The sequence below is a fragment of the Notothenia rossii genome, assembly GCF_949606895.1.
Source record: "Notothenia rossii genome assembly, chromosome: 9".
Taxonomy (NCBI): domain Eukaryota; kingdom Metazoa; phylum Chordata; class Actinopteri; order Perciformes; family Nototheniidae; genus Notothenia; species Notothenia rossii.
The window spans coordinates 78,565,486-78,582,817 of NC_136907.1; the positions used below are offsets into that span (position 1 = coordinate 78,565,486).

Consider the following 17,332-nt stretch of genomic DNA (forward strand, 5'->3'; position numbering starts at 1 on the left):
AGCCACATGGGGGTGCTGTATTTCAAGGTTTTAAATGAAAGTTGATCTTTCTCTGTTTCACAGCACCTGGCCTAAATTAGCTCACACATTGCAACTCACATACAACATCTCAGTCATCAGTGATCCTTTGAAAATATTCATACCTTTGTCATTTGGTAAACTGCTGCAGTTTTTAACACTAAACCAGTAGAATGAGTGAAGAATACACAACATTGTTCTCTCAATACTTCACAAACCAGCTCTGACAGGGTGATTTCAAGGCGCTCCCTGGTCAGCGTGGAGATTATCCCTCCATCTCCCCACCATTCGTCCGCCTGTATCCACAATCTCGTTATTCCGGTCATGAAGTAGAGATACTTTATTAATCCCCAAGGGGAAATTACATATTTCATTCTGGTTTTATTTGTACGTTATACAAACATAGTTGATATGATCACATACACAAACAGGATCACATGCAGTAGTGGAGAGGTGGCAGAGGGAAGAGGCTGCTAGTCGTCCGGCGCCCATGAGTAGATGTGGGTTTGGTGCCTTGCTCAAGGGTGACCTGGCACTCCAGCTAACAGTCCACACTCGGTATTCGGGTCCGGGACAACCTTAATGACCATAGGTGAGGGAAGGGATAAGGATGGAAAGTTCGATTGAGAGCTTTGCCTTCTGGCTCAGCTGAGAACAAGACCCACAGATACTTGAACTCCTTCACTTGGGGTTATGACTCACTCCCTACTGGGAGTATCAGGGCCTCAGATAAGGAGATGTTGATCAACAGAGACTACGAGCTGCAATTCAAAGGCCTGGCTTCACTTCACTCTGTACGTGCAGTTTTTTTTGGTGTTTAGAAGAACAGGGGGCATTTCTTGTAAATGCTGAAGGGAGGGGGAGCAGGGTTTACAGAGGGCAGTTATCTAAAAGTGAAAGGAAAATACATTCGGGACATTAGGGGTGTCAATCATTTGAGACTCTGAATAAGAGGTTGAATAAAATCATATCACATGAACGTGAAAGCCTAGAGGGGAAAGAAAAGGAAGTATATAAATTAATATGGTCAGTTGAATCACTATTATGTTGTATCCTGAATCAGCCTGTCAATGTTTCTTTTGAAAACACTTTGACAAAGTTCAGGCTGCTGTAACAGTGTGGATCAGTCCCACATAACAGCTGCTGAAGGAGCTGGAGTCAAACTATAAATTGTCAATAAAAGTAGCATCTAAAATCGCATTCATCTGGACTGTGTGTCAGTGTCTCAAAATAAATCCCATTTGTGCATTGACATTTCTGATATGAAATGTGTTGCTTTTAATAATATGAAGCCAGATTTGATTAAATCACTATTATGCCAAATGCTGAAGCCAACCCATGTTTCTTTTAAAACGCTTTGAGAGCTGCAGACTGCTGAAGGTGCTTCAAACTGTAAATATAATGTAGCTCTACATGTCCATGTGATCTTGGGCAAGATACTTAACCACACATTGGTATGGCCAACGTGTGTGAGTGTGTGTGAATGTTAGTCTCCCTGAGCACCTTGCATGGCAGCCTCTGGCTCTGTATGAATGTGTGTGAATGGGTGAAATGTTGATATGTAAAGAGCATTGAGGGCTTATATCTAAAATATATAATCTGTTCAATAAAAACTAATCTGAATACATGAGGCTGTATTTCCCCTCTTTCTGTTTGTTAAGGGAAGGCTTTATACTTTTTAATCTATGAATCATCCCACTAGCTGAACTGCAGACTGTGATGTCAGCAGTGTGTGGGTGTGGTTTGCTGCATGAAGTCTGTATTTAAGGAAGTGTTGTTGCAGACTAACTTCACTTCCTCAGCTCAGCAGCAGAACGGCTACCCCCTCCATAACCAACTATGGCCAGCAAATTTGCCCAAAATGGTAAGTGAATAAACTTTATTGTTGATGATGATTTCAACTTATCTAAATACATATTTAAAGACTGGATATGTAGCTTGTCATATTTCCTAATAATGAACTGATCAAAGCAGTATTTATAATCTAAACAATTACAAATACTACTGTTTTGGTACTTTAACAGTATTTTTATAGTTTTTAGTTTTTTTTGTCAAAATGGAAACAGAATTAACATTGATTTATTGTATTTATAGTGTAGAGGCCTACCAGTAAACATAACATTCCTGCAGTGGTGGTAGTAACAAAGTAGATGTCCTCATGTACTGTACTTATTTTGAGGTAATTAAGAATTTATTTAGCTTCTTTGTAATTCTGCTCCACTACAGTCCAGAGCTAAATGGGTCCACTAAATTACATTACATGTCACTTGTTAGACGCTTTTATCCAAAGCAACTTACATACTCAATACTGTGGGCAATCCCCACAGGAGCAATTTGGGGTGAAGTGTCTCAGGGACACAACGACATGCTGACTGCAGTGGGGTTTGAACCTGTGACCCGCTGATCTGAACACCAACGCACAACCCACTGCACCACACGCTTCCTCACTACAAAATACCTTTAGTTCCTCGTATTTAAGCGAAAATACTAATGGAAAACGAGCATTGACCACATCGAGCCTTGTTGATTGTCACTTTTGAACGCTCTGTTCTCCACCGGCAGGTCTCTGTGTGCACTGTGCTGCAGCGTGTCTGTGAGCGAGCTGCCCCGCAGAGAGAGAGAGAGAGAGAGAGAGAGAGAGCAAGAAAGAGAGAGAGAGAGAGAGAGAGAGAGAGAGAGGGGAGAGAGGGGGGAGAGAGAGATCTCCCCACCGACCACATTAGGTGAAGTGAGATAAATGGCCGGTTCTGACCAACTTGCTGCCCTAGGCAAGATTTTAGCTGGCTATCCTGAAAATCATACAGTAGAAAAATTCAATAGAGTATCCAAGGAATACACAATTAAATATATAAAGAATATATGAAAAATCTCTACAAAAGACCAAAACATTACAAAAATAGAAACGTATTAACATTATATACATAAAGAACAGCCTGTCCTCCTACGAAAAATGACCAAATAGGTCGATTGTTCAGCAGCTAAATACGACCCATATTCACGTTTTAAAGTGTAGCATCTCTAGTGGTCATGTAAGAAACAACATGCTCCCGTTGACTGCAAACGCTCCGGAGAGTCGTGTATTCACAAATAACCCTCTCTGGAAAATCCTAAATTGTGGAATAGTTTGGCCATTAAAATGCTTTTTGATTAGATTTCTAGCGAGAAGTGTATATTGTACTTTTAGAATCTACGTCCAGTGGATGTGCAGGATCTATAGTTTGATAGATATTACGAAGATGATTTGAGGTCTCGCCAGGAGAACGTGTACTACGTCTTTACGCAGCGTCCATGTAAAGTTGGCGTCAACCCTCACAGGGTGAAAAAAGTATTTCCGGTCTCGAGGTTTTCATATTAAAACCGGAAGTATATAATAATATTCTCCTCACTGTCAAATGATTACACAGTGATATCTGCATTACTCATCCACTAAAATGGATTAGTTAGCTCTGTGATTGGATGTTGGAGTGGCAGTGCGACAAGTTTACGCCGAGCGTCAAACAGCTCTATGAAATTGAATGGAACCACGGCAGACTATCCAAAACTGGACTCTAACGGGACCAGCCCAGCTCCCCCCTCCCCCCCAGAACTACACATGCTGGCTATTGTGTTTCGCAACTTTTTCCATGGCACGTCTCTACTGGGAATTGTAGTTTTAAAAGACATTTTCGTATTTCCCACAATTAGAAGTTGCTAGTATTAAACTGTGTACACCCCTGGAGGTTTAGGGGATAAGAAACACATTGGTATTATCAAATGTAAAACATATAATTACGTTGAGTACTTTGTCAGACTTGATATTTATCTGTTGATACTCTCAAAGTTTTGTTCTTATTCAAAAGAAGACCTTAACTTAAAGTATTATTTAAAGGTGGGGTAGGTAAGTTTGAGAAACCGGTTTGAGATACACTTGTTGTTATATTCCATGGAATGCTCTTAACATCCCGATAGCAATGAATATCTGAAGTGCTTTGATAAAAAATCCATAAAAAATGTTAATCTGTGGAAGCCGTAGTTCTGTAAAAAGCACGACCAATCATTTTAGCCGGCCTGGCTAAAATAACTGGATGGCCTACCTGCCTGTCAGCCTTCCATCTGTGCACAAACTTATATCGTGCCCTCATTGGTCATGGGCGCGTTCGTGTGTGTTGGAGGAGGGGCTCTGTGAGGAAGTGGCAGATTTTTTCCGGCTGTGTATTTTCAAATTCTAGCGCACTCGAGCTGGTTTTTCCAAAATTACCTACCCCACCTTTAATGTTTCAATAAAGCCTTATTAGTTTGTTTGTTTTGCAAATCCTCCTATTGATATCTTTGGATGTCGTCCACTAGCTGTTTTATTGTAGAGATCACTACATTATCTTCTTGATATTTCTATTCTATATTTCTATCATTGACCTTCTACTTTCCCCCTATTTTGTATGTAGGTTACTCTTAATATTTAAATGTTTTCATCAAATATAACATATTCAACATCAACATTCAATCCCGTGCTTCAACCACTAGGGTTAAAAAAACAGTGGTCTAGTTAAAAAAACATAATATTACTATTAACTTTATTGTGAAATTAAAACAGAACGGTAAAGGAAAATACAGTTTCAGTCTCTCGATTTGAAGCTTATGCATTGTACCATGAACCTGTATAGACCTGTAACAGTCAACTGGTGAGGAGTTGGAAAGGTATTTTCTGAAGATGTTACAAATAACCCACAGCATACAATGCCACAACAACTTTGTATTATTAGTGTAGGACACTTATGTATGTATAACATCTGAAGAGGTGTAGTTTTATTCATGTGTTCACATAATTGTACAGGATATTGCTATAATATTTCACATAATATTATAGCTGATAATATATATATATATATATATATGTGTATTATATATCATATATGGTATACATAATGTAATATATCAGATATGATGTGTATACACATTACTATCTGATTCTTAAAACATCACAGACAGAAAGGTATATCCGTCATTTAATGGTAAGCTATTGAAGTTGTGATTCCATAGATGTGTCTCCCATCACCCAAAACCCCTGACTATTCTCTCAGCTCAGTATTTACATTCTTATATTCAAAGAAAATCAGTATTATCTTTAAAAACTACAAGTCCCTTTCTATCAGCTGTGCACCGTTATGGTGTAAATAGGAGACGTATTGTGTGAAGAGAAATTGAATATTGAAAGGTCTTCTAATCAGGGCTCTATAAATAAACCATAGCCAATAACAAATACAAGTAACATATTTTATTTTTGTTGTTCATTTATATCTTATTTGACCTAGTTAACATTTATTTATGCATTTGTTTTAAATCTCTCCAGCTTTAAATTATATTTTTGGTTAACTGTGCTATAATATACATTGGAATGATTTCAAACCTGTTTTATGTATCCTAATAATTATAAAAGTGTGCTTTGGAAATATTTGTTTACATACATTGTGATCAAAACGTTTGAGACCCACTGAAATAACTTAGACTAAAGTGAACTATCTAAACACTCAGAGTCCTTTACCTCACAGAGATTCTCAGTCCGACAGGAGAGGACTAGGCCTACTTGTTGTAGAAATATCTTCTTACACTGAACAAAAATATAAATGCAACACTTTTGTTTTTGCTCCCATTTTTCATGGGATGAACTCAAAGATCTAAAATATTTTCTATATACACAAAATAACAATTTCTCTCAAATATTGTTAACAAATCTGAAAAAATCTGTGATAGTGAGCACTTCTCCTTTGCCGAGATAATCTATCCCACCTCACAGGTGTGGCATATCAAGATGCTGATTAGACAGCATGATTATTGCACAGGTGTGCCTTAGGCTGGCCACAATAAAAGGCCACTCTGAAACGTGCAGTTTTGCTTTATTGGGGGGGTCAGGGGGGGTCCGAAAACCCTAGGGTTAAACCCTAACCCTAATATGTCACCCATTGAGCATGTTTGGGATGCTCTGGATCGACGTATACGACAGCGTGTTCCAGTTCCTGCCAATATCCAGCAACTTGGCACAGCCATTGAAGAGGACCAACATTCCACAGGCCACGATCAACAACCTGATCAACTCTATGCCAAGGAGATGGGTGACATGTTAGGGTTAGGGTTTAACCCTAGGGTTTTCGGACCCCCCCAAACCCCCCCAATAAAGCAAAACTGCACGTTTCAGAGTGGCCTTTTATTGTGGCCACCCTAAGGCACACCTGTGCAATAATCATGCTGTCTAATCAGCATCTTGATATGCCACACCTGTGAGGTGGGATGGATTATCTCGGCAAAGGAGAAGTGCTCACTATCACAGATTTTTTCAGATTTGTGAACAATATTTGAGAGAAATGGTTATTTTGTGTATATAGAAAATGTTTTGGATCTTTGAGTTCATCTCATGAAAAATGGGAGCAAAAACAAAAGTGTTGCATTTATATTTTTGTTCAGTGTATATCCGTTAGCGCAGCTAGCACCACATGCTAACAACAACTCTCCCCGGTACCGGTGCTCTCTCTCTCTCTCTCTCGCTCGCTCGCTCGGACACTCACGCACGTTCGCTGCGAGCGTGTTGATTTGGGCATTATAACTGAAAGGCTTGTCTTAGGCTCGTCTGCCGGTTGTGTTAAAAATGTGTCAATTTTATTGATTTTACAAGCAAACAACGTTTGTTTACAATGTCTTCCCAATCGTCACACATATTATTTAAACCATCTTGAGCCCACTCCCCTCTCTGTCCACATTGTTCATGTGGTAGTTGAACCGTTTTGTAAATAAAGAGATTGCTAAATATTTCTTTATTCTTTTTCAGCCCACCGATCAGAATGGAACATATACAATAACGATGTGCTCCGGATTGTGATGGTGGGGAAGACCGGAGCTGGGAAGAGCGCCACAGGAAACACCATTCTGGGAAAAGAGGCCTTTAAATCAGAGTTCTCTTTTAAATCTTTGACTGTAAACTGTTCTAATGCCTTTGGTGAAGTTGATGGACAAAGAGTTAAGGTTATTGACACTCCTGGGTTGTTTGACACCACGATTGATGAAAAGAAGACCAGAAAAGATGTTGGTAAGAGCGTTTCCTATGCTTCTCCTGGACCTCATGTCTTCCTGGTCATCATCAAACTGGGCAGATACACAGATGAAGAAAAGCAGACAGTTCAGAAGATTCAGGAAATCTTTGGAAAAGAAGCAGACAGATACAGCATGGTTCTCTTTACTCACGGTGATGTGCTCAAAGGGAAACCCATCGAAGAGTTCTTGGAGCAAAGTGAAGAGCTGCAGGAACTGGTGGTCAGATGTAAAGGCCAGTACCACGTCTTCAATAATGACCTGAAGGATAGTTCTCAGGTCAGAGAGCTGCTCGACAAGATCAGAAAGATAGCAGAGAAGAACGGAGGAAGCCATTACACCAATGAAATGTTCCAGGAGGCAGAGAGGGTGCTAGAAGAGGAGAAACAGAGAATCCTTAAAGAGAGAGAAGAGGAAATACGCAAACAGGAAGAGGAAATGGAAAAGAGAATATCTAAAAAGCATGAGGAACAATTTAAGAAAATCAAAGAGGATGGTGAGAGGTTAGCAAGGCAGATAGAAGCTCATGAAAGAGAAATGGAGGAGGAGAGGAGGAGAATAAGAGAAGAGGAGGAAAGGCTAAAAGCAGCTAGCAAAAGAGAAATGGAGGAGGAGAGGAGGAGAATAAGAGAAGAGGAGGAAAGGCTAAAATCAGCTAGCAAAATAGAAATGGAGGAGGAGAGGAGGAGAATAAGAGCAGAGGAAAGCCTAAAAGCAGATAGCAAAAGAGAAATGGAGGAGATGTGGAGGAGAATGAGAGAAGTGGAGGAAAGGATGAGAGAAGCTCGCTCAAGAGAAATAGAGGAGGAGAGGAGGAGAATAAGAGAAAATGAGGAAAGGCTAAAAGCAGATAGCAAAAGAGAAATGGAGGAGGAGAGGAGGAGAATAAGAGAAGAGGAGGAAAGGAAGGCCAGGAAGGATGCTGAGGACAGCCCTTCAACACTTGGCAAAATTTGGTCCGCTGTGGAAAAAGGTGTGAGCGCTGTGGCAGAAGGTGTGAGCGCTGTGGTAGAAGGTGTGAGCGCTGTGGCAGAAGGTGTGATATCTTTGGCTTTTTGGCGTCGATGATACAGTCTGACCGTCTGGAATACCTCCTTGTTAATCTTCACAGTCACCTTTTTGATTTTGTTGTTTGATGTGATTTATAGTAATATCAGTTATTTCAGTGGTGAGTTACATTAAATACTAATAAGGTGACAGATTCAAGATCTTAACATTCTACACTATAGTAATGTACTGTAAACTAATTTGTTCTTTGATTGCTTTTGCTTTTACAAGAAAAAAGAACAATATATACATCATGAATTAATGTTTTTAAAATGTTATACAAATACGTTTTCTTTGGCTTTCCACAATAACTGAAGGCTTAATGTCAATGTTGGCTTTTATAAAAACGAAAGGTTAAAATCTACATACAGTATGTAATACATTTTGTAATTCAATATGAAAAGGTTGGAACTCAAATGAATGTGTAAAGAGAAACATCTAGTGATCAATAATGTCCCATAATAAAAGACTGTTTACTTCACATTGAGTGTGTTATATGCTTCTGTTGTTTAATAAAGGATTTAAAAGACAATTTTAAGGGTCTATCTTATTAGAAATCAGAGTATTATTCACAACTGGGTCTAAATAAAAAATGTCATCTCATCATTGAAAAGAAGAAATAATGCCTGAACCCATTAAAAGCAAACTGGAAATGAATGTGTGCTAAATCCGATCGTTTAAATTGTGGTAACTTTAAGGATTTTCCATTATTGACCTTTGTACCCAGAAATGCCCAAAACTACTTAATAATTTCAATAAAAGCTGAACTTTTTAATTGGTTTGGAAAACCAATCACTACAGCGTTGGAGAGGAACTTTAAGGAAAATCTGCTAAATACATTTGTTTGCAGCATAACAATTCTTCTGAAAACACAGCCAAGCTGTTTGCATCAACACATCTGAGATAAGTTATTTTGGAGCTGATTATCTTTGTTTTAAACATTATAAGGGTTTGAAGAAAAATGTTTAACTTTTTTCGAGAAGAGCATTAATGTGAAGGTGAAACATACTTGTTTCAGACACATGTCATAACCTAAATGTATTAACGAAACGTTATGTAATTAAACTCAAGAATGTCAATAAAAGGTTGTAACTCAATCTGTGGCTTCATTTATTTAAAATCAGTTTATATACCTGTATTAGGTATTTTGTGGGGCCCATGAGTATACAGTCACTTGCAGGGACTTGCCTTTTGTTCGGCGGCAACATTTAAATCTTTACAATGTAAATCCTTGGCAGCATTACAATGATACTTGGACCTTTCACAAACTGGCTTTTTCACAAGTGTAGTAGTGTTCTCTGTCTCCAGAGTAAAGTACAATTTTACAAACACCTCACAGTTAAACAATGTAAGGATGCATTGCCCATGATTAACAATGTGCAATAACAACTACCACAGTGCAATGCCCATACAGCTGCCAGCCTGATGTGCTTAACACTCATTCATAGGCTAACTCACCAGTGAGCAGAAAGCAGTGGTTTCTATAGGAACAATAAAGAATACAAATAACCTTTCACAAACCGGTATTTCATAACTGCTTACAGTAAGGAAGACATTTAAATTATTATTGGCAGTCACAGGCTGCTGTAAACTAAACACCACTCTCTGACAGAACACCTCACAGAGTGATTGAACTCATATGTCTAACTTTCAGGTTTCTCTTTTCAGCCGCAGACCCCACGTCGCCTCTTTATGTGCGTTGCTAAGTTCCTCGTACTACTTGTGTACTTTAAAGAGGCACGGCATCGTTTACAATTTGCGAGCGATTTTTCAAGTTATCTGTCTTTCTTGAAAAATCTGAAGTGTTGCCAAACGTTTGATTTGTAGGTATTTTTCGGTGCGCTGTGTTTCTCTTTCTCCTCGACTTCCATGCGTGTTGATAACTGAGACTCTCTGCCCCCGTAGTGCGAAGCAAAGATCAAAGATCGTCTCTGCGGAGTGCTGACAGGATGAGGGGATATTATATGAATTAATCGTTTTTTTACCGATGCAAAGACGCTACAATCGATGCGCACTCTCTCAACCGATGCAAATCGGTGAATCTTAACATCCCTACTACACACACATAGCTGATATGATCACAAGCACGAACAAGACCATATGCAGTTGTGGAGAGGTGGCAGGGCGAAGGGACAATTGAGCTGCAATTCCAAGTGCTGACTAAAGTCTTCATGTTTTTGTGGGATTTAGAAGAACAGGGGGCATTTCTTGTAAATGCTGAAGGCAGGAGGGAGCAGGGTTTACTGAGGGCAGTTATCTAACAGTGAAAGGACATTCTAATAGGAAATGTAGGGGTGTCAATCATTTGAGACCCTGAATAAGAGGTTGAATAAAATCATATCACAAGAACGTGAAAGCAGAGGGGAAATAAATGTAAGTAAATAAATGAAGATGGTCAGTTGAATCACTATTATGTTGTATCCTGAATCAGCCTGTCAATGTTTCTTTTGAAAACACTTTGACAAAGTTCAGGCTGCTGTAACAGTGTGGATCAGTCCCACATAACAGCTGCTGAAGGAGCTGGAGTCAAACTATAAATAGTCAGATAAAAGTAGCATCTAAAATTGCATTCATCTGGACTGTGTGTCAGTGTCTGAAAATAAATCCTGTTTGTGCATTGACATTTCTGATATCAAATACAATGATGAGGGTCTCAGGATTGTGATGTCGGGGAAGACTGAAGCTGGGAAGAGCTCCACTTGAAACAGCATTGTGGGAATGATGGAAGTTTGTATGAGGATTCAACGGTTTACATTCCAAAGGAAGTGAAGAACAACTTGTTTATTTCAAAGCCCTGCTGAAGGTTTTGAAAGTTTACAAGCTTGTGAGTGCAGCTTAATATGACATCCTGTTATGAACAGAGACTGAGAGCTGCAGTTCATAGTGTTGACTACAGTCTGCAGGTTGTTGAGGGATTTAGAAGAACAGGGAGCATTTCTTGTAAATGCTGAAGGGAGGGGGGAGCAGGGTTTACTGAGGGCAGTCATCTAAAAGTCAAAGTAAATTACATTCTAATGGGAAAAAGTAAGGGTATCAATCATTTGAGACCCTGAATAAGAGGTTGAATAAAATCATATCACATGAACGTGAAAACCTAGCGGGGAAATAAATGGCAGTTTAAACACATCCATGCCCCTTCCCACCAAACCAGTTTGGTTCTAGCTCCGTGCTTTTCTGGTTCTCAACTGGTTCTCCTTTTTAGTCCCAGTTGTGTTCCCAGCCACTCACAACCACAATAATGGCGGACTGCGTCGGGTTGATTCTTGTGTTGCTTTTAATAATAGGAAGCCAGATTTGATTAAATCACTATTATGCCAAATGCTGAAGCTAACAGTCCATGTTTCTTATTAAACACTTTGAGAGCTGCAGACTGCTGAAGGTGCTTCAAATTGTAAATATAATGTAGCTCTACATGTCCATGTGACCTTGGGCAAGATACTTAACCACACATTGGTATGGCCAACGTGTGTGAGTGTTTGTGAATGTTAGTCTCCCTGAGCACCTTGCATGGCAGCCTCTGGCTCTGTATGAATGTGTGTGAATGGGTGAATGTTGATATGTAAAGAGCATCGAGGGCTTATATTTAAAATATGTAGTCTGTTCAATTAAAACAAATCTCAACACACAAGGCTACATTGTCCCTTGTTCTGTTTATTAAGGGAAGGCTTTATACTTTTTAATCTATGAATCATCCCACTGTAGCTGAACTGCAGACTGTGATGTCAGCAGTGTGTGGGTGTGGTTTGCTGCATGAAGTCTCTGTTTATGGAAGTGTTGTTGCAGACTAACTTCACTTCCTCTGCTCAGCAGCAGAACGGCTCCCTCCTCCATAACTAACTATGGCCAGCAAATTTGCCCAAAATGGTAAGTGAATAAACTTTATTGTTAACGATGATTGCAATTTATCTAAATACAAATGTATAGATTGGATATGTAGCGTGTCATATTTCCTATAATTAACTGATGGAAACAGTCCAAATATTTCTTAAATTCCAAGCACAAGGTTATTTTTGTAATTTTGTAAAGTGAAAAAGGAAACGAATTGGAAACAGAATTAACATTGATGTATTGTATGTAAAGTGTGGATTATGGGCTGCTCGCACACATGACATACCTTTACTCAAGTAGCCTACTGTATTGTCCACATCGAGCCTTGTAGATTCTCACTTTTGAATGCTCTGTTCTCCACCGGCAGATCTCCGTGTGCACGGTAGGGGTTTCACAACTACCAATATTTACTAGTCGACACGTTTTTCAAAATAGCAGTCGACTAGTCGACTAGTCGTTACGTCATAATAAAGACACACAAAGAGAGGTTTACAACTGTATTCTATTGGAACTCATACAGTAACATTAAACACTGCATTTTAATTTGTGTTACATGGCTGAGTAAATAACAAACAGTAACTGGACTCACCAAAATTGACAGCAAAAAACTCTTGTTTACATAAATGCCACGTAAATCCAGTGCGCAACACTTTATTCGCTGTCCTCCACGATAACGTCCACCTTTCCATATTTTTGGTTTGAACACCAACGCATCGTCATGTGAGGGAAGGAGGCTTGACCGCTTTCGGGTGACAGTGTTGCCTGCCAGGGAAAAAACCCTCTCACTCGGGGTGCTTGTGGCTGGAATAGCCAGGTAGCTCCTCGAAAGCGGGGGAAGCGGTGCACGTTTTCTGCCCACCACTCCAGTGGATTATCCATTGTGGGGATATGCGGTGTCCACTGGCAGTAATCCCGTAGCTCATCATCACTGTTGACCCGTGTTTTCTTGCTGTTCGTTTGCCTCTGTTCAGTGCTGACGTCGGTCCGTTGCTCACTGGTGCTAGCATTACTGCTAGTGCTAGCTGTCGGCAGCGGGTGTTTCATCTTCAGATGGTTGCGCATAGCAGATGCATTTGTATTGTACTTCAGTACAGCTGTACACAACTGACACTTCACTGTGGAGTTGGTTACATCTTCGTTGAAGTACTGCCATACATAATGTCGTGTTTTGTAGCATTTTGCAGCACCTCATTTACCTCCATTTTTTTCGCGACCAGTTGACTCGGGCCTACAGCGCCGACTAGTGGTAAAGGTAGTCGACTAGTCGATTAGTTGGTGAAACCCCGAGTGCACGGTGTTGCAATGTATGGAAAGCCAAGTGTGCCACTATTTGCCAGTATACTTCGCCCGTTTTTTGCGAATATACGTGTGAATATACGTGCGAATATACGTGCGAATATACATGCGAATATACACACGAATATACACGCGAAAATACATGCGGATATACACACATTTTTAAAATGTGTGTATATAGGGGCCTACATGCGCAAATATGTGTGCTTTTTTGTATATGATAATGAGCCCCTCCTTCTGATTTGCATAGCCACCAAGTTCAAAGTTTCTGTAACTAATCAGTAAAGAGAAAAGCCAGACCAAAGCAATCTGTAGATGAAGCTTGGGAAGAAGTTGTAAACAAACATTGTTTGCTCATAAAAACAATCAAATTGATACATTTTTAACACAACTGGCAGTTACACCATCTTAAGCCCACCCCCCTCACTGTCAACATTGTTCATTTGGTAGTTGAACCATTTTATAAATACAGAGATTGCTAAATATTTCTTCATTTCTTTCAGCCCACCGATCAGAATGGAACATATACAATAATGACGTACTCCGGATTGTGATGGTGGGGAAGACCGGAGCTGGGAAGAGCGCCACAGGAAACACCATTCTGGGAAAAGAGCACTTTAAATCAGAGTTCTCTTTTGATTCCTTGACTGTAAACTGTGCGTATGCCTTTGGTGAAGTTGATAGACAAAGAGTTAAGGTTATTGACACTCCTGGGTTGTTTGACACCAAGATTGATGAAAAGAAGACCAGAAAAGATGTTGGTAAGAGCGTTTCCTATGCTTCTCCTGGACCTCATGTCTTCCTGGTCGCCATCAAACTGGGCAGATACACAGATGAAGAAAAACAGGCAGTGCAGAAGATTCAGGGAATCTTTGGAGAAGATGCAGACAGATACAGCATGATTCTCTTTACTCACGGTGATGTGCTCAAAGGGAAACGCATCGAAGAGTTCTTGAAGAAAAGTGAAGAGCTGCAGGAACTTGTGGCCAGATGTAACGGCCAGTACCACGTCTTCAATAATGAGGAGAAGGATCGTTCTCAGGTCAGAGAGCTGCTCAACAAGATCAGAAAGATAACAGAGAAGAACGGAGGAAGCCATTACACCAATGAAATGTTCCAGGAAGCAGAGAGGGAGCTAGAAGAGGAAAAACAGAGAATCCTTAAAGAGAGAGAAGAGGAAATACGCAAAAAGGAAGAGGAAATGGAAAAGAGATTAGATAAAAAGCATGAGGAACAATTTAAGAAAATCAAAGAGGATGGTGAGAGGTTAGCAAGGCAGATAGAAGCTCATGAAAGAAAAATGGAGGACGAGAGGAGGAGAATAAGACAAGATGAGAAAAGGCTAAAAGCAGCTAGTAAAAGAGAAATGGAGGAGGAGAGGAGGAGAATAAGAGAAGTTGAGGAAAGACTCAAATCAGCTAGCAAAAGAGAAATAGAGGAGGAGAGGAGGAGAATAAGAGCAGAGGAAAGCCTAAAAGCAGCTAGCAAAAGAGAAATGGAGGAGATGTGGAGGAACATGAGAGAAGCGGAGGAAAGGCTGAGAGAAGCTAGCAAAAGAGAAATAGAGGAGGAGAGGAGGAGAATAAGAGAAGAGGAGGAAAGGCTAAAAGCAGCTAGCAAAAGAGAAATGGAGGAGGAGAGGAGGAGAATACGAGAAGAGGAGGGAAGGAGGGCCAGACAGGCAGCTGAGAAAAATAAATCTTGGTGTACAATTTCATAGATTCCTTTTTTAGATAATACCTGACAACTGAGATGTTTTGCATGAGACAGTCTGACCTTCTGATGCTGGACAGCAGCAGATTTACCAAACCTCCTTGATCATCTTCAGTCCCCTTTCTGATTTATTTGTTTGGTGTGATTTATAGTTATATCAGTTATTTCAAGGATTGTGTGTTGTGACCAAATACTAAACACATGTCATAAATTGTCTAGAACCAAGATCTCTGATTTGTTCTTTGATTGCTATTACTTTTACAAAAAAAAAGAAATACATATATAAAGATATATATCATGAATTAATATGATGAAAATGTGATGCTCTGTTATTTAAAGGACCCCAAAGCAGAGACTGATTCAGGTAAAATGTTCAAGGTGTTTAAGGAAAATGCAAACAAAAAGGCAGGCAGTGATAGCTAGGAAGATAGCTGGGTAGCAGAGAGCAAAGAACACTGGATATCTGGAAATCATGGATCTAGGCTGCAGAGAGGCACGCTGGTTCATCTGACGACATGGAATTATCTGGCAGACAAGTGGAGTGAGGACTGGGTTTTTATGGAGCAGGTTGGTTGGGTGATTGGGAAGAGGTGTGCCTCGTCTACAGCCAGGAGGGGAATGCCACATACAAGCCCTACAGAGAAGGAGAAGAGAGAAGGGAGGGGAGAGAGAGAGCATGCACCAAAGAACCAAAAACAATTACACATAACAGAAAATGTGCTTTTAAATTGTTATACAGATAAAGAGCTCTTGATTAAGCTTTCTTTGGCTTTCCACAATTACTGAAGGCGTCATGGCCATGTTGGCTTTTGCAAAATAAAAGGTTAAAATCTACATATGTAATGCATTTTGTAATTAAATATGAAAAGGTTGGAACACAAATGAATGTGTAAAGACAAACATCTAGTGATCAATAATTGTCCATAATAAAAGACTGTTGAGTTCACATTGAGTGTGAAATGTGCAAAACTCTGAATAAGAGTTCAGGCAGGTTCACGTTTCATGAGTATACAGTCACATGCGGGGACTTGCCTTTAGTTTGGGGGCAAAATAAAAAATGTCACAATGTAAATCCTTGGCAGCATTACAATGCTACTTATACTGCTAGCACACAATAACAACTAAAAAAACATAATATACCACTCACAAATGCCCCTTTCATACCAAAGCGGTTCCAGGGCCGGTTCGGAGCTAGATTCTGATAAGCATATTATAGCAGCTATCAGATGGAATCAATACATGTCCGTCTATCACAAGTAGAATCACAATGAAAAATACGACAGTAATATGTGCCTGTAGAAAACGGCTTATGCTACAATAGGATAGCAACAAGTAGTCAAAATAGTCAGTTTAGCTTTGGTTGCTATGCTAACATCACCCATTTTATATCAGATAAACTTTCATAACAGCGTTGTGATGCCAAACAGCGGGCAGCACTGCAGCGGTCGCTAAATGGCGCTGAAACACATTAATAAATAATGAACCACGGCACTCTGGAGAAAAGTATAAGGGTTGAGAAGTAGTTATTTAATCTGGCTTTGTATGATTAAAAGCAACACGACCATCGACCCGACGCAGTGCCCCATTGTTGTTGTTGTGAGCGCCGTTGGGGAGAAAATCAGCGACGTGAACGGTGACGTCATGACGCAGCACCAGTCGGGCTCTGGGCGGTGTGAACAAAACGGGGGCTGAAAAGAAAATACGGTTCCGAACCAGAAGAGCGCAAGCACGGAGCTAGAACGGGAACCACGTTGGTGTGAAAGGGGCAACAGGGTCATTCTGTCACCTAATGGGCCTTTTTGGTTCTTCTCGTACATTTAGTTGATAACGCTACTGTAATATTTTCTTGAACAAAAATGATAAATGTAGGCCTTACAGTCTTATTTTCCTTTCTTCTTGAACCACTGTTTATCAGCCACATGAAGGTGCTGTATCTCAAGGATTTAAATCAAAGTTGACCTTTCTCTGCTTCACAGCATCTGAGCTTAACTGCCACATCCTGTCATGAACAGAGACTGAGAGCTACAGTTCAAAGTGTTGACTACAGTCTGCAGGTTTTTGCTTGTAATTGCTGAAGGGAGGGGGAGCAGGGTTAACTGATGGCAGTTATCTAAAGGTGAAAGGAAAATACATTATAATGACAAATGTAAGGGTGTCAATCATTTGAGTCCCTGAATAAGAGGTTGAATAGAATCATATCACATGAATGTGAAAACCTAGAGGGGAAAGAAATGGAAGTAAAATAAATGAACATGGTCAGTTGAATCACTATTATGTTGTATTCTGAATCAGCCTGTCAATGTTTCTTTTGAAAACACTTTGACAAAGTTCAGGCTGCTGTAACAGTGTGGATCAGTCCCACACAACAGCTGCT

At 40.0% G+C, this 17,332-nt stretch overlaps 1 protein-coding gene across 1 annotated transcript; it reads left to right on the plus strand.

The window, feature by feature from the left end:
- Positions 1 to 1,740: 1,740 nt before the first annotated feature.
- On the plus strand, positions 1,741 to 15,181 carry LOC307019978 (GTPase IMAP family member 8-like). Its single transcript, XM_079651073.1, has 3 exons — positions 1,741 to 1,882; positions 6,815 to 8,140; positions 13,749 to 15,181. The coding sequence occupies exons 1-3, from the start codon at positions 1,858 to 1,860 to the stop codon at positions 14,963 to 14,965; spliced, it is 2,568 nt and encodes an 855-aa protein (XP_079507199.1). The 5' UTR covers positions 1,741 to 1,857; the 3' UTR covers positions 14,966 to 15,181.
- The last annotated feature ends 2,151 nt before the right edge of the window (positions 15,182 to 17,332 follow it).